Here is a 22,398-nt window from a genome sequence, read left to right on the forward strand (position 1 = left end):
AGGAGGTAATATACATTTGGAAAATCATAGTCTACTCAAGAGTAGTCAGCATGGCTTCATGAAAAGGAAATCATGTCTGACTAATTTGCTTCCTGACAGCACTGTGACTAGATCTTAGACACACAGACTTAGACAGGAAGAAAAAGGAGTCTCTGAAACAGGGAGACTATTTTGAAATTCAATTATTGGATACAATTTTCAAAGCATTTAACTCAAAAGAGAATGAAGCTGATATGTGAGCCCAATTTCTTTAATAGAAATGCATAGATGTATTTTTGACAGACAGAATGTAGGGAAGACAAGGGTTAGCTTTGAGGTTAGATCCTTGTTGGGGGAAATAAACAGAGATCATGGTGTGGGAATGGGAAGAGAAGTCATTGCAGCCAATTCTCCGGTTGTGACTGGATTGATAAGAGAGGAACCAGTTCCATTTTGCCGGTGTGGTGGTCAACCATGTCACAGCCTGAAGAGGTTAACAAGACCTGTTGCAGCAACTAATGAAATTTCAAAATACATTATGGATTAAAATCTCACCTTCTTGTTGTGCTGAAGAGATAGTGTTATAGCACCTCCCTCTTCATTTTCTGTAATTTCTGAACTGTGTAAATATCTGCTAAATTTTGGGAGATTTAGACTGGGTCTGCTGTCAGGGTTAAACATGTTGGCTGAGGCAACCATCAGGAAGGCGTTTGTCACTGGCCCTAGGGATAAATGCAAGAGTGTCATTAATGTGGACAATACGTAACATACTGCATCGATAATTTACTCAATATTTACCAATACTTTAGAAATATAGAAACTAGGAGCAGATGTAGGTCAGTCAGCCTTTCAGATCTGCTCCATCATTCAATATGACCATAGTTGATCCTCTATCTCAACACCACATGCCCACCCTCTCTCCATACCCCTTGATGCCTTTAACATCTAAAAAAATTATCAATCTTTTTCTTGAATATACTCAGTGACCTGGTCTCCACAGCCTTTTGTGGTAGCGAATTCCATGCATTGGCCATCCTCAAAGAAGAAATGTCTCCTCATCTCAGTCCTAAATGGTCTATTCTGCTCTGAGACTTTTGACCCTTGGTTGAGAGTACCCGACCAGGGACTCCGCTTCCTTCCACATCTAGTCTGAATAGCCCTGTTAGAATTTTATATGTTTTAATCCTTTCATCCTTCTAAATTCTAGTGGATACAGGCCCAACCAAACCAACATTCCTCGTCTGACAGTCTTGCCATCCCTGGTGTCAAGTCAGTGAAACTCTGCTGCACACTTTCTATAGCAAGTATATCCTTTCTTGGGTAGGGAGACCAAAACCACACACAATATTCCAGGCGAGATTTCACCAAAACCCTGTATAACTGCAATAAAACATTATGTCTAAGCTCAAATCCTCTTGTAATGAAGGCCCACACAGAGGAACTTTGATTATCTGGCATTTGATTATCCGAATATTGGATTATCTGGCAAAATTACAAAGTCCCTATGCTTGGCTAAACAATGTTATCCAGCATTCGATTATCTGGAATTCAATTAACCGAACAAAATACTCCCCGCCCATGTACTTCGGATAATTGAGGTTCCTGTGCATGCCATTTTCTTACCTAACTGCTTGCTCTACCTGCCTGTGCACATTTATTGACTGCTGTACAAAGACGTAACAGAGTGTGACAGAAAGTATGTTAATACTGGAAAGCAATACACTTTTCCATTTCAGGTGCTCAGAGTCAATATGGAGAATTTCCAGATCAATTTAATAGGGGAATAGATAGAACACAACAGTCTTACAAGTCATTTTGCTATAATTAACGAAGATGGAAAAGTCCCTGATTGTAGCAGCTTCCTGTAATAGCTCTCTGTAGTCTCTGATATTGATGATGTGTTACTGAATTGACAATAGTTCACTGAAACAAACAGTAAATTTTCTTCACTTCAAATTAACTTGAGTTGACATCTTAGCGATGGTCATTCATTAACTATGAAGGCTCTCAATGTATGTCAGCAGGTTATGTGACATTGGATATTATTGGCCCAGTGTTATCCCCAACCCAACATCCACATATATTTAACTTCTAGCTCTGAATCAGAGCATTTGGAAAGCATAAAGAGAGAAAAAGATCAAGAACCTGTATTTTTTTAAAAAACTGTTCAGTTGGGCTTAAGGGAGTAACTACTTCTGGGGGAACTTCTGCTCCCCCAGCTCAAGATAAAGTAAGGATCAAAACTGGGATATTCCAACCCATCAGGCTATGGAAAAAATAACTTTTAAATAATTTGTAGTGGATTACTGTACAGACATTTTCATCAGAACTCTGAAATTTCTGCTAAAGTATCACCCACCAGTTCAAATTAATTTCAACCCTCTACAGGATTTAACTTTAAATGTTTAAAAATTATTTCTGTGTGGTTTATTACTTAGTCTTAAAAATAATCCTGCAGTGAACAGAGAAATAACTTGAGCTTAAAAGATGTATTTTCAGTTTGACCATCAGTCAGAAAGAGACATTAGCTTTATGTTCCAGGTGGGAGCTGTCTCCGACAGTTAGCCTATTTCGGTTGCTTCAGTTTTGTGTGTTAATTATTAATTCTGAAAATCCTTGATAAAATTAAATTATGGATGAAAGTCAGGAGTTTTAAGCCTGTGAAACTCCAGTTTTAAGCACATTTTAAGCGCAGTTTCTAAAGCTCTGTGGTAAGTAAATGAGTTTGCAGTGTTAACACCTGAATATTTAAAGGTCTGGAAAATGCACTGTCATCTGAAGTTTCAGTTACATTGTTCACTTTCTTTCTTCTTCCGAAGGTGCTGACTTTGGTTGGAGAATGTGTGTGGGCTTGCAAGTGTGGTGCTGGAAAAAGCACAGCAGGTCAGGCAGCATCCAAGGAGCAGGAAAATTGACGTTTCAGGCAAAAACCCTTCATCAAGAAAATTCTCATTCCTGATGAAGGGCTTTTGACCAAAGCTTCAATTTTCCTGCTCCTCGGATGCTGCCTAACCTGCTGTGCTTTTCCAGCACCACACTCTTGACTCTCATCTCCAGCATCTGCAGTCCTCATTTTCACCTAATATGCATGGGCTGTCCTTTGAGACATTACCCATGTGACCAGGCAGCAAGCATTCCATAAGTAATCAATCATGTAGGACATGATGCCAATGCCTGATCCCGTCCCCCGTTGATATATGTGCTGTCCACAAGATATCTCTAGGTACTGATTGGGAGCCAAACCCCTAACTACTTCTGAAACATCTCTTAACTAGTAGCAACAAAGAAACTGATGCAAGATATAACCAATGCAACTAAGCTATTGGCGAACAGAAAACCGTGAATCAGACTGGGGAGTGTGCATCGTTAAATCACATGCCCCATGACTGAAAACATTTGTAGTGCAGCTGAACTCATCACACTTTAGAATTAAAGTAATGGCCTGTCAGCAATGAAACAATTCAAAATTACACAGTACGATTCTCAATTAAAAGTCACCCAAAAAGGTATATAAACAGCCTGAATGTAAGGTGTTGTGTCAGGACATACTAACGTGACATAGATCCAACTGATCTAACAAAACCAATAAAAAAGTATCATCCTAATCTCGGTTTGATTGTCCAACTAAACACAGACCTAAGCAATTAAAACTGGATGCTGATATGTACAAGTTTTCTACTCTCAAACTGCACTGGTGTATTAGATATAGAAAACAGTAAAATAGATATCATCAACAGGTACTTAGATGAGCCAGAAAAAATCAGTGCGACATAAGTACTAAGCCCTTTTCCATATAATAAGTCATATTAAATTGCTACATCCTTGAAGTGGTTGTTAGATAAGACTTAACGCTTTAGCTATATAGTCAGTAATAATCAAAACTAACAAAGCATGTGTGAACTAACAAAAATGGCTCCCAGACTGTCAAATTTAGCAGCTAAAAGACATGCTAACAAAGGCCGCAGGTGAGGAACATACAATGCATACAAAGTCTGTGGGAAGCAAAGATAATATGGGACACAGAATCATAGTCTTAGAGTCATACAGCACGGAAACAGACCCTTCAGTTCAACCAGTCCATGCTGACCATAATCTCAAACTAAACTAGTCCCACCTGCCTGTACTTAGCTCATATCCCTCCAAACATTTCTTATTCATGTACTTGTAGAAATGTCTTTTAACTGTCGTACTATAGCTGCACCCAGCACTTCCTCTGGCAATTCATTCCACAACAAACTACGGTGTTAAAAAAAAGTTGTCCCTCATGTCTTTTTAAAATCTTTCTCCCCCAGTTTTGAAATCCACCAGCCTAGGGAAAAGACACCTGCTATTCACCTTATTGAAGTGTGGAAACTGTAAAATGCTTGCTGTAATCTGTATAAAGCTTGAAGGTATTTATAACTGAGCAGAGTTAAAGTTCTCTACATGCGTGCGCATTAAATTAACAATCATCATCTGTCCTCCTCAAGTCCTCCATCAATTTATCAAGAACGCCTATAACAGTTTGGTGTAGTCACAGGAGACTGTGTCACATTCCCAGCATCGACACTGCAGTTGGATGAATATATTTCAATTTACCACTTGTAATTAGAGCAGAGAACTGTACCAGACAGGTGTGGATGAGATCCAAAGAATCTGGAGGAGGACTCAGGACATGAAACGCTGGGTGAAAAGACAGAACTGTGCCAGTGGGGCAAGTGTGGGTTAAGTGAGAAAGCCAAAAGGCCACGCAGAGAGGTGAGACCTCTACAAAGCTGCCAGCAGAACAGGTAGGCTAAAGCCATGTGGTCAGGAAAGGTCATACAGACAGGCAAAATTAATAAATCATGGAGTGAAGTGAGACACCTTCCATTTTTCTTCATTCCTAGAGGGCAGCCAAGGCCAAGGATCCTGGAGAGTAGCCACAATCAGACAGAGAAATACTACAGCACTGACAAAGGATGAAATTAACATACACAAAGTATAGATTTTAAAGGGAACCTGTTAGTTTATTTGAATCTGGAATTGTGGAATGTTTAAAGGCCCAAATGCAAAGGGTGAAAATGTTCAAAATTATTAATGCCTGGGACTAAATAGAATTGTTTGATTTTTGTTGTTAAGAATAGTATGAGGATGTTTTTAAGACTCATGAGAAGACAGGAACAGTAAATTGCTTTCAGAACACGGGACAAATAATACAAGAAAGAATAAGTATCCACAAGTTGGATTCAGGATGATGTTTAAGGAAGGAGAGCTGTAGGATCTTTAAGTTAATTTGATTTGGCAGTTAAGCAATTTTGCTTGTGTGTGAGCAATTTATTAATAAGCATTTTTTTTGGAAAACGGAGCAAAGTAATCTGTAGGAGACAATACTAAACAGATAGATAGTGACCATCCACATCTTCAGGTGTAGTAGGGAGAAGAAATAGAAGCTTTGTGATCAATTTGAAATGGTGTATGCTAATTTGTATTCATCGTGATATTGCACAAAACAGGCTAGCAGTTATATAGACAGTAGGTAAACATTTGTGGTTTTACATGATTATATGGTAACATGGAGTCGAAAGGTGTACATCACTGCGGGGAAGGGCACATACAGCATAAGACAGCAATTAAAGAATTCTTGGGAGCTGTGATAAGAGTTAAAGTACGTTAGAAGGACAGATCCCTTTCAACTTGGTGCCTGATGGGTAGTTGAAGCAGCCAAGGAGGCAGTTGCAACAGGTCCTGAACATCAGGTGGCAGCTGCGACAATTGGTTTGGAAAAAATAAACATGGCACATTTACACAGGGATATGGAAGAGGAAGAAAAAGGAATGGGAAGAACAAGGGGTGGTAAAATATGCTAATGAGAAGATAGGATGGTACTGCCACACTGTACGCATTGTGACTGCAAAATATACCATGGAAATGCACCCATGGTAGGGAAGGTGGAGGATGAGCAGGTGCTGAGGGTCAAAAAGGGTGGCACTGGAAAAGCACAGCATGTCAGGCAGTATCTGAGGTGCTGGTAGTGGTATAGAATGGAAAGAGATGTAGTAAAACACTGTCAGCAATGCTTGGTACATGTCCAACATAGTTTGGGCAGACCAGTCAAAGTTCAAATGTCAACCACCCAGGACCAAAGAGACCATGGGAGCAATTATAAACTAATTTCATAGGAGTACCTCCCCCATTGTGTCAGGTAAAAAAAAAAATTATCTTTTGGTCATTATAGACCAATTTACAGGGTGGGTTGTAGCCTACCCCATATGAGACTGCCGAGTGACAAACATTCCTCAAATAATAACAGAAGCGGTAATCCCATGAAAGTTGCATCAAGTAATTAAGGGAGCACATGGAATTGTGATCTCTATTGTTAGAGAGAGAGCGAGAGCGAGCGAGCAAGAGAGAGATAGAGAGTGAGAGAGAGAGCGAGAGAGAGAGAGACAGACACAGTGGTTAGCACTGCTGCCTCACAGCGCCAGAGACCCAGGTTCAATTCCCGCCTCGGGCAACTGTCTGTGTGGAATTTGCACATTCTCCCCGTATCAGCGTGGGTTTCCTCCCACAGTCCAAAGATGTGCAGGTTAGGTGAATTGGCCATGCTAAATTGCCTGCAGTGTTAGGTGAAGGGGTAAACGTAGGGGAATGCGTCTGGGTGGGTTGCTCTTTGGAGGATTGGTGTGGACTTGTTGGGCCGAAGGGCCTGTTTCCACACTGTAAGTAATCAAATCTATTTATGAAAATTGGGCGGCATGGTGGCTCAGTAGTTAGCACTGCTGCCTCACAGCACCAGGGATCCAGGTTCGATTCCTGCCTTGGGTGACTGTCTGTGTGGAGTTTGCACACTCTCCCAGTGTCTGCCTGGGTTTCTTCCGGGTGCTCCGGTTTCCTCCCACAATCCAAAGATGTGCAAGTTAGGTGAGTTGGTCAAACTAAATTGCCCATAGTCAGGGGTGAATATGGGCAATGGGTGGGTTACTCTTCGGAGGGTAGCTATGGACTTGTTGGGCCGAAGGGCCTATTTCCGTACTGTAGGGAATCCAATCAAAAATAAGGAAATCTCGTCAAATATGATGAGATCATGTATCTGTGTACAGTAGTTTTTAAAAAAATATATACTAGCATTTGAAGCAATTCCAAAGAGATTCAATAGGCTAATTCCTGCGATGTAGTGGTTAAATAATTGAGAACAGCTAAATATGTTATGCTTTTATTCATTAGCGTTTAGAAGAATGAGGGGTAATAGATTGAGAAATACAAGATTTTGAAGAAATTTGTCAGACTTTTGTGGAGCGATCTTGAATTAAGGGGCACAGCTCCAAAATAAGGAAACACTGAATGAACATGGAGATGTGAGGAAGTTTCTTCTCTCAGAGGGTACTGAATGGCTGGAATTCTTTACTCAGGAGAGCTGTGGAGGCTAGATTATTAAAAGCATTTAAAGAGGTAGACAGACTTTTGAAAAATCAAGAGTTGAGGACTGGGGCACATTTGAGGGGGTCTGAATTACCTCCTCTTATTTCTTTGAAGTTTGTAAGTTGTTGAGAATGAAACAAAATTTGACACCCTCATCATCTAGAGCACAGTCAAGGAAGAATATATGAATAAGGCATTAAAGAAAACATTAGCTAAAGCCATACAAGAGACTAGCAGGGATGGGTTGATTTGCTATCTAATATTTTAATGGAATTGAGGCAACACCCAGCAGAATGACTGAATTGATTCTGTATGAGTTGTTGACAGGAAAAGCTATGAGATTGCGAGGGAGTGTCATGACTGGTAGTAGGAAATAGGATCTGCACGTTTTTTTGAGAAAGTAGTACAACCAGCTGCATGAATTGTGACAGGAGATTAGAGATCAGTAATTTTTGTGTGATATAGAGGCAAAAGTAAACCAGGCAGAGGTATTCAGTGTTTGGAAATAAGGTTTGCACCTAGATGGGTGGGACCATACATGGCAATTATGACCAGTGATGTATGCGCTTACACGGACGTTAATGGCAAAAGTGAACCAGATGAGTTGTTACAATAATCAACATAGTCACCATTTAGTCAGCTCTTTATTCCAGATTTTATTGAATTCAAATTTCACCACCTGTCATGGTGGGATTGGAACCATGTCCCCGGAATATGGTCTTGGGTCTGGATAGCTAGTTCGGTGATACTACCATGATGTCATTGCCTTCACAGTACACTTTTAATATTTGTTTGTGCATGTGTGGTGTTTGTCAGAGAGTTCTGAAAGGGGCAAAGTTTATGTTACATGAATTAGAATTCCTGTCGGTTTACTGTTTAAGTTAAGGTTATGACACAGTAACAGCAATCCAAACCAAATCAGCCTCACTATCATCAAATTCGCAACACTGAAATCAAAACATTCAATGATCCTCCAAACCGCCCGATTATTTCTAATCGGACTTTACAAACAGATCATGGACACCAAGTTTATAATAAACAAAAATGAACAATTATTAATGTAACTTTAGCAGAACACAGATAAATGAGGTAACCCTAATAATATCCGCAAACTAAAGTCCAATCGTCTTTGTCATACCCTGGGATTCTCACAGACATAGTTAAGGGATAAATTAAAAAAAGAAAATAATTGTAATTTGTCAGTCAATAAACAGTTTCTAACAATTGTTATGAAGTCTACATGGAATCTTTGGACAAGAGATTGTTCACAGGCAAGTAGATCTATATACCTTACTTGAATTCCAAAGTCACTGATTAATGCAAGCAGTTTCAGTAGACTTTTAAAAATATCTACTTAATTCTGGGATTCTTTTCTCAGAATCTTCAACAATTTGATAACTGGACAGAAACTAGAGAGTGTGCAAAACTAAGCAGCAGTCTCCATAAATCACTCTGTCTCCTTTTAAAACCCAGTCAGAACCGATGCTCTTGACTGACCAATTCAACATCACACCATCTGCCAGCCTTGAGCATATCAACAACTCAGTGTCGACTAGACTACAGTGTTGTTAGATCAGTGATTAAGTTGCATTAGTTTTCCAGGCCAGTTCTCAGTAGAAAACATCTTTGTTCTCTTCTCTTTTAAAGCAAGCTACTGTTCAAAGTTCAGTTCTTAACTTCAACTCTCAGTTTCAACCAAAAAAAATTAAGAAACAAAGAAAAATAGTAATGGTCTCTACATTACAGGTATACTGTTAGAGATTAGAAATTCATCTGGTCGACTTTGTGTCATTTGTAGGAAATAGCTAAATTACAATAGTTTGGATTCTGGGTAATCCAAGATGGAGGATGGGGAAAAAAAAACTGTGGCTGAGAGAGCTGCTCCTTTCCTGAGGAATTTTAGGCACTGGAGGTGATTTCCTTGAATTCCTGGAGCAGTAATTACTGCTGTAGATGTTGCTGCATTGTTTTGAAACTTTGGAGAGAAAACAAAGATAGAAACAATGGCACTTTTAAAGGGGGGGGGGGGGGAGGAGAAGAGAGAAGAGAGAGAGAGAAAAGAAAGCCTACACTGGTGTCTGACACAGCAGTGAATCTGCAATGCTACTGCCTTTGCTGTTTGAGTTCAAGTATTTCTGGACATTGGAGTGTGTCTTAGAAAAATCAACAAACAGCGAAAATCACAATTGACCTCGGAGGAACCTGTGCGAGAGCGCTCACAGCACGGGAACAGGTAATTGCATGGTTTTAAAGTCTAACCCTGCTGTCTATTTTTCTATAAATCTACATTTTTGGTTATATGTTTTATTGAGGTCTAAGTTAACCTGGATTTGTGGGTTTTTTTTTTACAGCAGTAAGACTGTGCTGTTTTCTGGGTCTGTAGAATGTTAAGATGCAAGGTTGTCCTTTAGTATAGTGATGTGCTCTACCTATCGGATGTAGGAGATTAGAGAGAATTTCCATGTAACTGATGATTATGTCTGCAGTAAGTGTGTTTTGCAAATCCTATCATGTCATATGGATGGTGTGGAGCAACAGTTTAGAGGCAATGAGGAATTTACAGGAGTTATGGGGTGTGATGGGTTGCAGTTATAGGAAGGGAGAAAAACCGCAGGTACAGTCAATTAGATTGGTTACCTCCCAGAAAGGTAGGAGGAGGAGGCAGGTAGTGCAGGAATCTCCTGTGGCTATTGCCATATCAAACAAGTATGCTGTTTTAGAAAATGTAGGGGGGTGATGGACTCTCAGGGGAATGTAGCATGAACAGCCGCATTTCCGTTACAAGGAGTACGTCAGGTTCCAAGCGATTGACTGTGATACAGGACTCTCTAGTCAGAGGCACAGACAGACATTTCTGCGGCCGACAGCGAGAAATCAGAATGGTGTGTTGCCTCCCTGGTGCCAGGCTCACCAATATTCAGAGGGAGTGCATAATATTCTGAAAAGGGGAGTGGGACCAGCAGGAGGTCATTGTACCATTGGAACTAGCGACATAGGAAAGAAAAACCATGAGATTCTGAAGGAAGAATATAGGAATTTAGGTAGGAATTTAAAAAGGAGGTGCTTGAGGGTAGTAATATCTGGATTACTCCCGGTGCCACAAGCTATGAGGGCAAGAATAGGAGGACAAAGCAGATGGATGCATGGCTGAGGCGCTGGGTCGGGGAGAAGGATTCACATTTTTGGATCATTGGAATCTCTTCTGCTATAGGAATGATTTGTATAATTGTGCTTGAAACTTGAATTGGAAGGAGACTAATATACTGGCAGGGAGACTTGCTTGAGCTGCTTGGGAGGATTTAAACTAATAAGGTGGGGGGGGTGAGGGGGGGAGGAATGAAGTGGGACCCAGAGAGATAGTGGGGAAAAAGTTCAGTCCCAGACTGGTGAAAGGAATAAGTTTAGAAAAGGAACAAGTCAAACAGTCAGGGCAGGAAGGAACAAAGCAAAGAACGAGGTAAGACCGATAAATTAAACTGCATTTATTTCAATGCAAGAGGCCTAACAGGGAAAGCTAAGGAACTCAGGGCATGGTTAGGAACATGGGACTGGGATATCATAGCAATTACAGAGATGTGGCTCAGGGATGGACAGAACTGGCAGCTTAATGTTCCAGGATACAAATGCTATAGGATGGATAGAAAATGGGGCAAGAGAGAAGGGGGAGTGGCATTGTTGATAAAGGATGACACTATGGCTGTACTTAAGGAGGATATTCCTGGGATTGCATCCGGGGAAGTTATTTGGGTTGAACTGAGAAATACGCAAGAGATGATTACTTTATTGGGACTGTACTATAGACCCCCCACCGCCGCTGCCCCCCAGTCGCCAGTGGGAATTGAGAAACAAATTTGTAAGGAGATCTCAGTTATCGGTAAGAATAATAAGGTGGTTATGGTATGGGATTTTAACTTTCCAAACATAGACTGGGACTACAGTAGTGTTAAGGGCTTAGATGGAGAGGAATTTGTTAAGTGTATACAAGAACATTTTCTGATTCAGTATGTGGATGTACCTAATAGAGAAGGTGCAAAACTTGACCTACTCTTGGGAAATAAGGCAAGGCAAGTGACTGAGGGGTCAGTGGGGGAGCACTTTGAGGCCAGCGACTATAATTCTATTAGATTTAAAATAGTGATGGAAAAAGAGAGACTGGATCTAAAAGTTAAAGTTCTAAATTTGAGGAAGGCCAATTTTGACAGTATTAGGCAAGAACTTACAGAAGTTGCTTGGGGGCAGAAGTTTACAGGTAAAGGCATGGCTGGAAAATGGGAAACCTTCAAACATGAGATAACAAGAGTCCAGAGACAGAATGTTCCTGTAGGATGAAAGGCAAGGCTAGTAGATGTAGAGAATGCTGGATGACTAGAGAAATTAAGGTTTTGTTTAAGAAAAAGAAGGAAGCATAGGTCAGGTATAGACAGCAGAGATCGAGTGAATCCTTAGAAGAGCATAAAGGCAGTAGGTGTATACTTAAGATGGAATTTGGGAGGGCTAAAAGGGGACATGGGATAGCTGTGGCATATAGGGTTAAGGAGGATCCAATGGGATTTTATAAATACATTAAGGACAAAAGGTTAACTAGGAAGAGGAGGTGGGGGGAGATACTAAACGAGTATTTTGCATCAGTGTTTACTGTGAAGGAGGACGTGGAGGGTAAAGAATGTGGGAAAATAGATGGTGATATCTGAACAATGTCCATATTACAGAGGTAATGGTGCTGCATGTCTTAAAATGCATAAAGGTGGATAAAACCACAGGACCTGATCAGGTACACCCTAGAAATCTGTGAAGAGCTAGGGAAGTGATTGCTGGGCCACTTGCTGAGGTATTTGGATCATCAATAGTCACAGGTGAGGTGCTCAAAGACTGGAAGTTGGTGAATGTAATGCTACTATTTCAGAAAGGAGGTAAGGAAAAGCCAGGGAATTATGGACCAGTGAGCCTGACATCAGCAGTGGGCAAGTTGTTGGAGGGAATCTTGAGGGACAGGATTTACAAGTATTTGGGTAGGCAAGGACTGATTAGTGGATTAGTGGTGCTGGAAGAGCACAGCAGTTCAGGCAGCATCCAACGAGCAGCGAAATCGACATTTCGGGCAAAAGCCCTTCATCAGGACTGATTAGGGATAGTCAACATGGCTTTGTGCATGGAAAATCATGTTTCACTAACTTGATTGAGTTCTTTTTAAAGAACTAATGAAGAGGATTAACGAAGGTAGAGCAATGGGCGTGAACTATAGACTTTAGTAAGGCATTCAACAAGGTTCCTCAAGGTAGACTGGTCAGCAAGGTTAGATCACATGGAATATAGGGAGAACTAGCCATTTGGGTAAAGAACTGGCTTGAAGGTAGAAGATAGAGGGTGGTGCTGGGTCCGCTGCTTTTCATCATTTATGCAAATGATTTGTATGTGAACACAGGAGGTATAGTTAATAAGTTTGTAGAAGACACCATAACTGGAGGACACCATAGTGGACAGCGAAGGTTACTTCAGAGTACAAAGGGCCAAGAATTGGCAGATGGACTTTAAATTAGATAAATGTAAGGTGCTGCATTTTGGAAAGGCAAATCAAGCAGGACTTACACACTTAATGGCAAGCCCCTAGGGAGTGTTACTGAACAAAGAGACCTTGGCATGCAGGTTCATAGTTCATTGAAAGTAGAGTCGCAGGTAGATAGGATAATGAAGGCTTTCCTTTATTGGTCAGAGCATTGAGTATAGGAGTTGGGAGGTAATGTTGCAGCTGTACAGGACATTGTTTAGGCCACTTTTGGAATATTGTATGCAATTCTGGTCTCCCTCCTATCGGAAGGACGTTGTAAAACTTGAAAGGGTTCAGAAAGGACATGGCCAGGGTTGGAGAGTTTGAGCTATAGGGAGAGGTCAAATAGGCTGGGAATTTTTCCCTGGAGCATTGGAGGCTGAGGGGTGACCTTAAAGAGGGGTATAAAATCATGAGGGGTGTGCATAGGGTAAATAGACAAGGTCTTTTCCCTAGGAGTCAAGAACCAGAGGGTATAGGTTTAGGGTGAGAGAGGAAAGATTTAAAAGGGACCTAAGGGGCAACTTTCTCATGCAGAGGATGGTGTTTGTAAAATTACAACATTTAAAAGGCATCTGGATGGGTATATGAATAGGAAGAATTGAGAGGGATACAGGCCAATTGTTAGCAAATGGGAGTAGAATAACTTGGGATATCCAGTCGACATGGACGAGTTGGACTGAAGGATCTGATTCCGTGCTGTTCATCTCAATTACTCTATAAATTGTTATTTTCTCATTAATGGGGAAACAAAAGGTGTGAAATATTTTTAATCTAAAGTAGAGTTAGGTAGAATTGAGAATTTTAATGGTTTAATTAAATGTTGATATTGTGATAGTTTGGGAATAGTGGGGTTTGACCTACTGCTCACTAGCTCCAGTGAGTCTTGACACCAGTGGGATTGTTGATATATTAGTTTTAATGATCCGAAATTCCCAAGATTCTGGAAGGTTCCATCAGATTGGAAAATAGCAAATTCAACTCCGTTATTCAAAAAAAGTAGAGACACAGAAAGCAGGCACCAAGAATTACAATTAGAATTTATTGTCATATGTATTTTAACAGTAAAAATACAATGAAAAGTGTTTTAATTTGCACTAACAGCCAATTAGCTTAACATCTGTCATAGGGAAGATATTAGAAGCTATTAAACGGGTTATGTATAGAACAACAGATACCTGGGAGAGAATGAAGTCTAGTCAAAGGGTTTGGGGTAAGTTAGATATTAAGTTAGAGGTATGGGGAGTGAGTTATGGATCAGAGTATAGTCAAGATTGTCAGTATGGTATACATACTGAATACCTGATACTGGGGAGTAAGCTACAGACTGGAATCTAAATGAGTTACAATTTGGAAATGTAGCAAGGGGTTCTAGATGATTTATCTTTAGAATAACTAATGTATGGAAGTAAGGTACAGATTGGAAGGTGTGTTGGGGTGGTGGTGGGGGGGGGGGGGGGGGGGGGGGAGGTTTATGTCAAGAATAACAGATTAGAATCTAATTGAGGGGTGTGGGCGATTTATATACAAGGCAACCAGATAGGAGAAGGGACAAAGTACCCACTGTGCACCAACTCAAAAATAATCAACTGCTGTAGGTGGAGGATTATATGTATTCTGAAAAGATGGGAGAGAAACAGGCAGACACACACATGTCTCTATGACTTTAAGTCAGGGAGGTGCAGAAGAATATTTGGGTTTCCAAATGTTTTCAGATCAAGACAGTCATCAGTTTAAAAATTGCCTCAGTAGAGAGAGACCAGAAAGTAAATTGGGAAGATGACATAAGGTGTCTGCAAATTATTGGACAAATCACAGGAAATTAACCTTCTCATTCAGCCAACAGTGAGAAGGACAAATGATGTGCTCCCAAATATTACCAGGGATTGGAATAGAATGGTGAGGAAAAGGCATCAGATTATTCTAAGCCTGCACTGAAAAATGACAACTGACCTGGAGAAATTGCCTTTTGCTGAAAACATTGCCAAATCGTTCAACCCTTTACACTTGTTGAAGTCATAAACTACACTATTTTAGCAACTTCCCATTGCCTACTTTGAACACCATTCCCCTCTGTTTTCCCCATTCACTGAAGATATTAGGATCAGCTTATAATTTCAGTACCATACTGGTTAGAATGCTGCTTATCTTGCACCATCTTATTCATCTTCAGTCCTGTGTAAAAGTGATGAAACCCAATAGACACTCGAAGTTCCATCCAAGAACTGTTTTTTTTTGGCAGATACATTATTTTACTTTTAGATAACACTATTTGAACTCATAGCAGGTCAATGTAGTATTTGATCAACACTTGATTTTGGGATCAGCCTAGTCACACAGGATTCAAAATCTGACAGATTCTGAACAAGGCTGCACTCCTACCATTCAGTGATTGAGCTGACATGTCACTTTCTGCATATTCAAATCTTATCAATATTTAACTTTAAACAGATTCTGGAATTTGTATTTTAATCACCTTCAAAGAGCTGTCTCCATTTCCCAACTCTACAAAAAGGTACAATGCAGGAATGTATGAATGAAAACAGCTTCTGATACGTTTGCCCCTCTCCTGTACTGACAGAATTCCAAACCCATGGCTGAAGCCTTCTCTCTTCTTGCACCCAGTTTCATGTTTGTCCATCCTCAGTCTAACATCAAAAAAGCATTGGTTCACAGTATCTCACTGTATCTCATCTGTAGAAGGCTGAGTGATGACAATGTACCAAGTATGAGATTTGTTTTAATCTGCAAAACTGGGATGATAGATTCACAGGAGTAAATCAGCCACTTTAGGATTGCTCACAGAAGCCATTTTCATATTAACACAACACTGACATTGATTTTATAAACAGAGCAAGGCAAGAAACAGTAGAGGCTTGGGAGTCTATCTCCATTCAAGTGCAGCATAGATTAACCAGATTTGACAGCTGGACAGCACAGGTTCATTGACAAGTGAGTGCAATGACACAAACCCAGGGTTGTATTCCTGAAATTTGGAAGTTTTGGAGATGATTGAAGTTTTCAAGTGAATAATGGAAACTGTTGCCTAAGATAGAGAGAAAGACGTCTGCTGCTTCATGAACTAGGACTAGGGTCATTGTTGAAAAATCTAAGAATAGACTGAAACACGTTCAAGACTAAAAAGGAACAAAGCCTCACATTTCTCTACATGATGCTACATAGTCTATTTCTTGTTCACTCACTGAACTTGTCCAGTCCCTTTCCCAGCCTCTGTCCTCCTTACATTTTACTGTCTTGCACACTTTGTGAGATCAGCAAACTAAAAAGTATGATTCCATCATCTCAGTCATTGACAGAGATTATAGAGAGTGCATCTTGAGCAATGGCCCTTGTGACACACACTAACACCAGCCTAACAACCTGAAAATGACCTGTTTGTTACCTCTATCTGTTTTCTGTCCTTTATCATTCCTTACACCAAGTCCTGCTTCCCCATCAGTACTTAAGCTCAATGACATACATTGGCTCCTGGTTCAACAACAGATGCATTTGATAATTCTGCATCCTTGTGGGTGCAAATCCCTCCTTGGTTCTCACCCCTCCATCTCCTTTCAAATTGCTCCATCCCTTTCATCAGTCAGCTGTTTAGGTTTCTTCACTCACATCTACTGCTGTACAGCTAGTGTGTGTTCTGCCTCTGTGCCAATGTTGGATCCATCTGCTACTGCTCCTTTTATCTCTTAAGCTATCAGTTTATGCTATTGTTCAATTGTGAGACTTTATCTCTTCTACATGAAGGGATTGGACCCAGGAATCTCCATTTACTCTCCCATCAAAATTAATAGGATCCCAGTCTCCCTGTTATAGGAAAGATGTTGTAAAACTTGAAAAGGTTCAGAAAAGATTTACAAGGATATTGTCAGGGTTGGAGGGTTTGGGCTATTGAGAGAGGCTGAATAGGCTGGGACTGTTTACCCTGGAGCATCAACTGCTGGTGTGACCTTATAGAAGTTTATAAAATCATGAGGGGCATGGATATAATGAATAGTCATGGTCTTTTCCTCAGGGTAGGGAAGTCAAAACTAAAGGGCATCAGTTTAAGGTGAGAGGAGAAAGATGCAAAAGGGATCTAAGGGGCAACTTTCACATGCAGAGGGTGGTGCATGTATGGAATGAGCTGTCAGAGGAAGTGGTGGAGGCTGGTACAATTATAACATTTGAAAGGCACCTGGGATAGTTATATGAATAGAAAGGATTTAGAGGGAAATGGGCCAAGTGCTGGCAAATGGGGCTAGATTACTGAAGAATATGAACCTGTCCAGAGAGATTATGATACATCGCTGAAGCCGGTAGGATTTGAACCAGTACCTCCTGGCTCAGATGTTGGGATATTACCACTATGTCACAAAAACCCTCTACCTAAAGGAGGATATACCTGCCATAGAGAGAATGCAATGGAGGTTCACCAAATTAATTCCTGGGATGGACAAATTGGACAGCAGGGTCTGTTTCTGTGCTGTACGCCTCTATGACTCAATGTTATATAGGAGGGCACTTAGAAAATATATTTGGTAATCAGACAGAGTCAACATAGTTTTGTGAAAAGAAAATGTGAGTGTCTAAAGGGGTCTGGATGTACACATCCATGAGCCACTAAAAGCTAGCATGCAGGGGCATCAAGCAACTAGCAAGTCAAACAGTGTGCTGGCATTCATTTCAAGGGGATTGGAGTACACAGGTAAAGATGTCCTGCTGAAGTCCTACAGAGCCTTGATCAGACCTCACTTGAAGCACTGTGTACAGGCCCAATCATCCTATCTAAGGAAAAATAGGTAGTTTCTAATCAACCTGTCAGAAAGATTTTAACACACCTCTAAAGCAGGTAGGTCCTGAACCAGGGCCTCCTGGCTCAGATGTTGGGATATTACCACTATGTCACAAAAGGCCTCTATCTAAGGAAGGATATACTTGCTATACAGAGAATGCAATGGAGGTTCACCAGATTAATCTCCATATCCTTAATGTTTTTAGTGTCCAGAAACCTATCAATTTCTGCCTTGAACTTGCTTAATGATTGAACTTGCATGGTTTCTGGGGTAGAACATTTGAAGACTTGCCACAGTCAAAGAGAAGAAATTCCTCCTCATCTTAGTCTTAAAAGGTTTGTCCCTTTTTTTTGCATTATGTACCAGACCTCTAGAGATCCCATTCAGGGAAAACATGCTCTATGTACCCTGTCATTCCCTCTAAGAATTTAATATGGAATCATCAAGGAAGGTTAAGGATACGGGATTTGTATTCTCCAAAGTTTTAAAGGAGAAAAGATGATCTCATTAAAACATATCTGACAGCAAATGCATTACCAGAAAATGCAATCTCTTGTGTCAGAATAAATAATCCCTCTACATAATGTAGTACAACAGATAAAATATTTTCTGTTCCTTGGTTCCCAGTGGTGAAATGATGAGGCACTTGAGATTAAATCAGGCATTTCTTAGAACGTAGAGCATTACAGTGTAGCACAGGCCTTTCAGCCCTTGATGTTTCACCAATATTTCTTATGGGACAAATCCTCAGAATTGAAGCTAGTATATTCTAAATGTTTATTAGAGTTAAGTTTAAGTTCCTTGTAGAAATGCAAATATATTTGAACTCATGCATCATGACAAGAACCAAAATCACTCTTATAATTCTCCACATGGCAAACTCCTGAATTTAACTTGAGTGCTCAATGATAGAGAGGAAAAGAAAAACTGGAGCACAAATTAGCAAGACTTAGTCCGTTGAATTGCTATCCGGCGATCGCTAATCTATGTTGGCTCCGGATACCCATCACTCTCAAGGTGAAAAACACTCTTCAATTTCCTCTAAACCACTTATCTGACATCTGTGACTTCTGTTATAAACCTTTCAAACAAGAGGAATAGGACAATCATATTCACATTATCCAAACTACTCAATTTTATATACTTCAATTAGGTATACCCCTTACCCTCCTCTAACCAAAGAAAAGACACCTAGCCTATTCAATCTTACTTTGTAACTAAAATTATCCAGTCCAGAGAACATCCATATAAATCCCCTGTATATCCTTTCTAGTGCAATTACATCTTTCCTATAGTTGGTGACTAGAATAGCATGCAGTACTCCAGCTGTGATCTAAGCACTGTTTTACGCTGTTCCAGCAAAACTTTACAGCTCTTATAACCCATATCTTCTTTAACAAGGCAAGCATCTCTTACACCTTCTTATCCAGCAGAGTTTCTCCTTTAGAGCCACCTGTTCCTCTACACTTCTTAGTAACATTTACCTTGTTATCATTTGTAAATTCATTGACCATACTTCTTCTCCAGGTTGAACTTCATTTGTCACTGTTTTAGTCACTGTCACTGAAGCATTAGGACAATGTTTGAATTGGCTGCTAAATTCTTGATCACAGCCCTGACATTTAAGTCTAAATTATTGATATATACTAGAAAAAGCAAAAGATTTAGTACTGAGCCCTATAATAAAAACCACTGAACAGGGTTTTTCAGTCACAAAAACACCCATTGACCATTACAGCTTTTCTCCCTGCCTCTGAGCTAATTCTTCGAGCCACTTTTCCTTGGAACACTGCAACATTCTCTTTTGCAACCAGTGACCTATATGTGACCTTATCAAAGTCTATATAGGCTGCATCAAATACACAAATAATGCCCACCTAAACAGATTTATTTATATTTAGGAGGTAAATTCCCAAAGATGAATGAGGATGATTTTAGGTTGGTTAATTTGCCACTTACTCTGTAAGAGGAGACATTTCTCTGCAATGGGCAGCACTTTTTGTATCTAGCGAGTTTTGAGAAGTTTTTTTTGTATCTCTTCACAAGGGTAGGGAGTTTCCACGGTAAATGGTATACATTTCGACAGATCTGGCCCTCAGGTAGTGCTGTGGGCCACGAGCAGCAGCAGCAGCAGCATTCCAAATCAATCCGCAGCCTCATGGCCCACGATATCACCTATTCCATGACCATCAAGCCAGGGGATCCATCCTGGTTCAATAAATAATGTTGGAGGGCATGTCTGGAGCAGCACAAGGTAGATGAAAAAAAAATGAAATAAAAAGTTCTGGAGAAACCCAGCAGATTTGGCAGCATATGTGGAAAGAAAAACAGAAGTTAATGTTTTGAGTCTGGTGACCCTTTGTCGGTTCTCAATAACCTGCTCACAGATGTTTAGTTTGGGTTCTGAACAGCCACCCAGCTCCTTTCCTCATTAAAGCCTTAGTCTAAACGAGGACCAAAGATCTCAATGGTAGAGGGGAGGTGAGAATGACTGTCCTTGACATCATGGTTGCAGCTGATTGCGTGCTATTTAGAAAAGTGCTAGCAAAACTAGAATCAATTCAATCTGGAGAAAACTCTTTAGAGTTTGGAGTCATTACCTGAAAATGGCTGAAACTGTCCATGGGCAAATGCAACAAGACTCAGATACTGAAGCTATCAATGTTCAAATACTGCAGGACCTGGACAATATTCATGCTTGCAACGATAAGTGGCAAGTAAATTCTGTGCCATCAAGCATGAGGCAAAGACCATCTCCAACAAGAGAAAATCTAACTATTGCTTCCTGACATTCAAATGCTATTACTACCACTAAATGCTCCATATCAACAGGCTGGGGTGTGATATTAAAGGGTTAATTTGCTCTGCTGACCTGCAGGAAACTGAATGCCCCGGGAGTAGGGTATGTCTCTGTTCTACAGGTAGAATGTAAGGAATTTACATTCCCATTCCTGGCTATTCACAGCCATTTACATGGCCATCTCCTATTATTCAGAGATAATCTACATTTGCATCATCTTATTCAAAATCAATAAGAACATTGCAGTTGGAATTTTGACTACTCCCTGTAGTTTAAAAAAAAATTCACAACAGATTTGGCTATTATGGGATGATTTACATTATATTGTTTCTGCATTGTGTCTTGAGGGGCATGTGACTGTGAGGGAGTGACCGGGGGTTGTCTTGTAGGCATTATTGACTGTGATATAAAGACTTTGTATAAAGAAATGTTCCTCTGTTCAGAGAGACCTTTCGATATGCTCCGCAAGCACGGCGAAGAGTGTTAAGAGCTTCTCTAAAGTTTGTACTATATTTGTTTATTAAAGTTTGGTTATTGTACAAAGAAGTTGGCGTATTGCAGGTGCATCAAGCATGTTAGAATCTCAGGGGGGGAAAAAAACATAACAGGGGTTAACATTGATCAGAAATTAAATTGGACTAGCCATATGACTATTGTACCAACAAGGGCAGGTCAGAGGCGAGGAATCCTGCAGTGAGTAATACTTCCCACTGGTCACCATCTATAAGGTACAAATCACTTGACTGGATTAGTGATGCCCCAACAACACTTGAGAAGACTGACACCACCAGGTCAAAGCAGCCTGCTTGATTGCACCACATCCACTAACATTCACTCTCTTCTTATCAATGCACAGTAGCAGCAGCAATGAGTATTATCTACAAGACGCACTGCCAAAATTTTCTAAGGTTCTGTAGACACCACTTTCCAAACACATGACGACTACCATCTAAAAGAACAAGTGCAGCAGATACATGAAAACACTGCCATCTGTAAGCTCCCCTTCAAAGCACTCACCATCTTCACTTGGAAATATTACCATTCCTTTACTATCACTGGGTCACAATCCTTAAACTCCTTCCCTAACAGATTGAGGTGTGCCCGCACGGAATGCATTGCTGTCATTCGAGAAGACAGTTCATCATCACCTTTTCAAGTGCAATCTGGGATGGGCAATATATTGTTGGCTTAGACAGCAAAGTGCACATTTAATGATGAGTTAAAGAAAATAATGGAAAACTGCTGCTAACACTGTCAGATAGGTTTAGCAAGTTAATTAAGACCAGTGGTATGAGTGCAATTCAAGTACAGCTTGACTTAACAGTATAAATCTTTGGCAGCTCAACTTTTCCAAGAAGCATACAAATCCAATTAATCCTTTCAAAGTTACTGACACAAATGAGTATTTACATCAATTTGGATGGATAACTGCTCCAAGTACACACCTCACATGCAACCGCATCTACAGGTTGATATTGCAACTGCTACAGCAGAGGCAAAAGATACAGGTGGAGAAACATTGTAGGAGTGGAATAGGAGAAGAGATAAAATGGACATCCAAAAAGGCCAATTTTGCATAAAAACAGAAAATCCTGAAACCTCTGGCTTGATGTTCCTATAGTTACTGTCTTCCTCGAATTGAATCTATTGAAATAAATGGATCTTTGATGCAGCCAGTTAACTACCAAAGTCCACTTCAGTGTTGTGTTTTTTCAATTTTCATGATGGGACTAATCAATCACACGTCGAGACAGATTTGCCTTTTATGAACAAAAAGGAACACATTAAAATGAAAGCCATACTTCAAAGTTAATTCAGAAATAGGCCAGAGAAGCCACCCACCCAGGAATAAAGCTTCCAAGGTCAGTAAAGATTGATATACAATGTTAAAAGAACAAAAGATTCAG

General features: G+C 40.2%; 1 protein-coding gene across 2 annotated transcripts in view; it reads right to left on the bottom strand.

The window, feature by feature from the left end:
* Positions 1–22,398, bottom strand: part of wdr18 (WD repeat domain 18) — a 199,960-nt gene that overhangs the window by 19,822 nt on the left and 157,740 nt on the right. For both annotated transcript variants that reach the window (XM_072593920.1, XM_072593921.1), the window contains one exon: positions 535–701. In XM_072593920.1, the coding sequence (XP_072450021.1) occupies positions 535–701 (167 nt within the window). The remainder of the gene's footprint in view (positions 1–534; positions 702–22,398) is intronic.

Source organism: Chiloscyllium punctatum, chromosome 24 (genome assembly GCF_047496795.1).
Source record: "Chiloscyllium punctatum isolate Juve2018m chromosome 24, sChiPun1.3, whole genome shotgun sequence".
Lineage (NCBI taxonomy): Eukaryota > Metazoa > Chordata > Chondrichthyes > Orectolobiformes > Hemiscylliidae > Chiloscyllium > Chiloscyllium punctatum.